The sequence below is a fragment of the Salvelinus sp. IW2-2015 genome, unplaced genomic scaffold (genome assembly GCF_002910315.2).
Source record: "Salvelinus sp. IW2-2015 unplaced genomic scaffold, ASM291031v2 Un_scaffold3915, whole genome shotgun sequence".
Lineage (NCBI taxonomy): Eukaryota > Metazoa > Chordata > Actinopteri > Salmoniformes > Salmonidae > Salvelinus > Salvelinus sp. IW2-2015.
Window position 1 is genome coordinate 5,057 of NW_019945189.1, and position 5,718 is coordinate 10,774.

General features: G+C 51.8%; 1 protein-coding gene across 1 annotated transcript in view; it reads right to left on the minus strand.

Annotated features, from left to right (window-relative positions):
- Positions 1-456: 456 nt before the first annotated feature.
- The window catches only part of LOC139026116 (uncharacterized), a 36,248-nt gene continuing 30,986 nt past the window's right edge, over positions 457-5,718 (minus strand). The window contains exon 2 of the mRNA XM_070441412.1: positions 457-2,404. Within this exon, the coding sequence (XP_070297513.1) occupies positions 457-2,404 (1,948 nt within the window). The remainder of the gene's footprint in view (positions 2,405-5,718) is intronic.

Consider the following 5,718-nt stretch of genomic DNA (forward strand, 5'->3'; position numbering starts at 1 on the left):
TGCTGTCTAATTCCCACACCCATTACCAGAGGTAAAGGCTACGTGTGGGTTATATTTACCGTCCGGAACATTAAACATCCTAAATCGAGAGCATCAGTGGGAGAGGCGACGCAACATAACGGAAGTTGGCATAGTGCTGCTAAAAAACATTGCACCAGAGATTCACCTGGTGAGGAGGACACAATGGATTATTCAGGCTTGTTGGACTGACTGGCTGGTGGCTGACTGGCGCATGGCTGGTTGCTGGTTGGCTGGTTGGCTGTCTGCTGCTGGGGCTGGGTTGGCTGTTCTGCGTCTCGGTTGGTCAACTGGCTGGATTGCTGTCTGGCTGGTGGCTGGACTGGTCTGGGTTAGGCTTGGTGGCTGGTTGGCTGTTGGGCTGACTGGCTGGTTGGCTGTTGGCTGGTTGGCTGACTGGCTTCTGGCCTGTCTGGCCTTTGGCGTCGGCTGGTTGGCTCACTGGCTGGATGGCTGTCTGGCTGGTCTTTTGCTGACTGGCTGCGTGTGGTGCTGTTTGGCTGTGTTGGCTGGTTGGCTGTCTGCTGTTGGGCTGGTGGCTGTCTGGCTTCTGGCCTGGTTGGACTGGTGGCTGGTGGCCACTGCTGCAATGGCTGTACTGGCTGTTGGCTGACTGAGCTGGGTGCTGTCTTGGCTGTCGGGCTGGTTGGCTCTGCTGGTTGGCTCACTGGCTGGAATGGCTGTCTGGCTGGTTGGCTGGACTGGCTGGGTCCTCTCTGGCTGGTTGGCTGTCTGGCTTGTTGGTGACTGGCTGTTGGCTGTCTGGGCTTTGTTGGCTGGACTGGGCCATGGCTGGGATGGTTGTCTGGCTGGTTGGCTGACTGGCTGGATGGCTTGCTGGTGGGTTGGCTGGTTGGCTGGATTGGCTGACGGCTGGCTGGCTGGTTGGCTGACTGGCTGGTTGGTGCTGACGTCTGGAATGGCTGTCGGCTGGTTGGCAGGATGGCTGCGTTGGCTGGATGGCTGTAACTGGCTGGTTGCTGTTGGTGGTTGGCCAGACTGGCTGGTTGGTGTGCTGACTGGCTGGGAGGCGACTGCTGGATGTGTTTGGCTGGACTGGCTGGTTGCTGGACGGCTGGATGGGATGTCTGGCTGTTCTGGACTTCTGGCTGGTGTCTGGTGGTTGGCTGTCTGGCTGGTTGGCTGACTGGACTGGATGGAATGGTTGTCTGGCGACTGGCCTGGTGGGCTGGATGGCTGTTGGCTGGTTGGCTGGATGGCTGGATTGCTACTGGAATGATCGTTGTTGGCTGACTGGCTGGTTGGCTGACTGGCTGGTTGGCTGTTCTGGCTGACTGGCTGTTGGCCGACTGCGATTGGTTGGTTGGCTGACAGTCTGGATGGCCTGTCTGGCTTGGTTGCTGCTACTGGCTGGTGGCTGTTGGCTGGGTGGACGCGACTGGTGGTGGACTGACGGCTGGATGACTGTTCTGGCTGGTTGGCTGAGTTGGCTGTCGCTGGTTGGCTGTCTGGCTGGCTGACGGCTGGTTGGCTGTCTGCTGGTTGGCTGACTTGCTGGTTGCTGGTTGGTGCGTTGCTGGTTAGCTGGTTAGGCTGTTTGGCCTGACTGGCTGACTGGCTGGTTGGCTGTTGGCTGACTGGTTGTTGGCTGACTGGCCTGGATGCTGTCTGGCTGGATGGCCTGGACTGGCTTGGTGGGGCTGGTTGGCTGAGCTGGCTTGGGTTGGCTGGACTGTCTGGATGGCTGTCTGGCTGGTTAGCTGAATGGCTGGTTTGGACTGGCTGGTTGGCTGGTTGGGTGGTTGGTGCTGACTGGCTGACTGAGTGGTGGCTGGATGGCTGACTGGTCTGGTTTGGCTGGTGGCGACTGCTGGTTGGGCTGGATGGCCTGACTGGCTGGATGGCTGACTGGCTGGTTGGCTGGATGGCTGACTGGCTTGGTTGGACTGGTTGGTGACGCGGAGGCTGAACTGGCTGGCTTGGCTGTTTGGCTGACTGGCTGGATGCTGACTGGCTGTGGCTGACTGGCCTGAACTGGCATGGTTGTAGATGGTTACTGGCTGGTTGCTGGTGGCTGCTTGCGCTGGTTGGTGGGTTGGCTGGTGGCTGACTGCTGGTGCGGATGGCCTGGACGGCTGGATGGCTGACTGTGGTTTGGCCTGGATGGCTTGACTGCTGGATGCTCTGACTGGCGGGTTGGCTGGGATGGCGACTGGCCTGCGATGGCGACTGGCTTTTGGCTGGTGGCTGGTTTCTGACTGGCTGGTGGCTGGATGGATTGGCTGACTGGCTGCATGGCTGTCTGGCGGTTGGCTGACTGGCTGTCTGGCTGTGCTGGCTGTCTGGTGGTTGGCTGGTTGGCTGACTTGCTGTCTCTGGCTTCTGGCGGTTGCCTGGTGGCCTGGTTGGCGACTGACTGGTTCGGCTGGTTAAGGAAGGAATATGTCAAGATTGCTCTGTGCCTCAGCGTGGATTGACTGTCGTCCTCGTAGCCACTGCAACAGGACCCTTCATTTGTTTGATTATCAGTCAGATCCACAGACAGCAGTGTCTCATTCTGTCTCAGTCAACTTTACCACTGCCCAGCACATTAGTATACCCTTGTGTTATCTACCATTCTTTCGCTTCATATTCTCTCTCCTCCCCCCCTCTGGCTCTATCCATCACTCCATCTCTCTCTCTCTCTCTCTCTCTCTCTCTCTCTCTCCTCTCTCTCTCCTCTCTCTCTCTCTTCTCTCTCTCCTCTCTCTTCTCTCTTCCTCTTCCCCCTCTCTCTCTCTCTCTCTCTCTCTCTTCTCTCTTCTCTCTCTCTTCTCTCTCTCTCTCTCTTGCTCTCTCTCTCTGTTGACCGGCCAATCTCTCTCTTTCTTCATAAGAAAGATTGTCATATGGTGAGGATAGTATCCAATAAATCAAAACTGTTGTGATTTAATTCGTCTCATGTGGAGCATGGACAGCATTTCAGGCCATCTGTCATCTGTCTGTTGGATCCTACTCATTGTGTTGGGACGTTTGTCACTGCCTTGGGGACACATGTGTGGGTAACTACAGTATGGATGAGTCTGGATGTCTGGGTACTACAGTATGGATGAGGTCTGATGTCTACCATGGATCCAGACTCAGTCCGCTCGTTAGTATTCTGTTCAGGTCCGAACCACTACCCTGTGATTCAACTTCGTCCTTCTCTGTTAGTATTCTTTCAGGTCGACACTACCATGGATCAGACTCAGTACTCTCTCTGTTAGTATTCTGTTCAGGTCGACCACTACCTAGTAGCCTAGTCACCTGCTGTGTTATGTGCTATGGGTTGTTTTTATAGCAGCATGGCCGGCCAAAAGTTAATCCACACTGTGATAATAATGTGGCCCTCCACAGCCACTGTAGCCCGCCCATTGGCACTGTTATGAATGAGATCACACTAACGAGCACAGAGTCAATTAGCGCACGTGTGTGTGTGTCAAATCACACCCTATTTCCTGTCTAGTACACTACCTCTGGACAGAGCGGGCCCTGGTTAAAAGTATTGTACTAAAMAGGGAATAGGGTGCTATTCTGGAAGTAGACATATACTAAACTTGTAGACCTCTAGCAAGGACAAACACCCTAGCCGTGACTGTAGGCTATAGCTGTTTAACCCAGCCTCCACCGAGGCCGTGCCAGAGTTAATATATAAGAGAAGTATTTGTGCATGATTTGAGGGATGGGTCATGTGATCAAAGCTGTGTGAGTTGTTAAGTTCGTAGCTCATGGGAGAGATTGACGGCATTTCAGGCATGCTGTGCGAGTCTGGTCTGTGGTAATCTATATTACTCATGTTTGGTGGGGACGTTGTGTCACTGCTTTGGGGACAACATGTGTGGGTAACTACAGGTATGGATGGGTCGTGGATGTCTGGGTAACTAAAGGTATGGATGAGGTTGATTTTGGGTAACTACAGTAATTGAGAGGGTTGGATGTCTTAACCTGGATTCAGACTTCAAGTCCTTCTCTGTTAGTATTTCTGTTCAGGTTGACATACATGGATGTTCAGGACTTCAGTCTCTCTGTTAGTATTCTGTTCAGGTGACCATTACTATGGATCTCAGTATCAGTCCTCTCTGTTCGTATTTGTTCAGGTCGAGCAGCTATCCTACGTAGGCTCTAGTCACCTGCTGTGTTATGTTCTATGGGTTTGTTTGGGTTTGGGTTGTTTTTAATAGGGGCAGCATGGCCGGCAAAAGTTAATTCCACACTGTGATATATAAATTGTGGCCTCACGCCATGTAGGGCCGCGCTCATTTGGCACTGTTATGAATTGAGATCAACTACGAGCACAGAGATTAGCGCTGACGTGTGGTGTGTGTCAAATATCAAACCCCTATTTCCTGTTAGTTAGTAGACTACTCTGGAGCAGAGCGGGCCTGTGTTAAAAGTATTTGTACTAATAGGGATAGGGTGCTATCTTGGAAGTAGGAAATGGGGGGTTTTTTTTTTTTTTTACTAATTAAACTTGTAGACTCTAGCAAGGCAAACATCTAGCCGTGACTGTAGGCTATAGCGCTGTTTTGTTAACAACCTGAGCCTACACCGAGGCCGTGCCAAGAGGCTGTAGGCTAAGCTGTTTAACACCAGTCGCTCACGAGGCCGTGCCAGAAGACTGTAGGGACTATAGCTGTTTGTTAACTCAGCCTCCACGAGGCGTGCCAGAGTCTGTAGGCTATAGACTGTTTGTTTAAACCCAGGCCTCCACGAGCCGTGCCAGAGGCTTAGGCCTATAGGCTGTTTAACCCGGCCCAGCCTCACCGAGGCCCGTGCCAGAGTCTGTAGGGCTATAGGCTGTTTAAAACCACCAGCCTCCACGAGGCCGTGCAGGAGGACTGTAGGGCTATAAGCTGTTATGTTAAACCCGTAGCCTCACGAGGGTGCAGAGTCTGTAGGCTATATGCGTGTTTAACCCAGGCCTCCACCGAAGCCGTGCACAGAGGCTTGTAGCCTATAGCTGTTTAACCACGCCTCACGCGGGCCGTGATCCAGAGTCTGTAGCTATAGCTGTTTAACCAGGCCTCCACCGGGCCGTCCAGAGCTGTAGGCTTACTTGTTTAACACAACAGCCTCTTAGCGGCCGTGCCAGAGCTTGTAGGCTATAGCTGTTTAACCCAGTCCTCCACGAGGCCTACGCAGAGCTGAGGCCAGGTTTACCAAACTGATGAGGTACGCCAAAAAATAAAAATGTTTCATCACATTTAAAAAAACTAAACAAACAGTTTTTGTAATTTGTTTTTGTGAGAAATGTTTTCTTCTACAATTTTCAAAATTAACAGTTTACTATTTTTCCAAAGGGGCGTATATTTTCCAAAAATAAATTTACCAGTCTGTGGTTCAGCGAAAAAAAACAAGACAATGTCAAACACAGTGTAGCCTAGTCAACAAATAAATTATGCAATCACATTAACTGTGATCTCAGCGGGAAAACCTTCACTCTTGCGCAGGACATTTAGAAACTAAACATGTCAATTTGGAAATAACAACACGGGAGTTTTCTTGAGCGAGAATAAAGATGACTTTCGAGTATAGAGACATATATAAAGAAAGATACCATTAATAAGAAGGGGCTAGGAAGTGCCTTTATTTGGTGCGCTAGCCGAGTGGCTTGGGAAGGGCGAAGCCCCTCTATTTGTGGAGGACTTAATTCTTTACCTGCTGCCGTGGATATGGCTGGAAACAATGTGGGGAAAGGGCCACAAAAACTTAACAGACAGC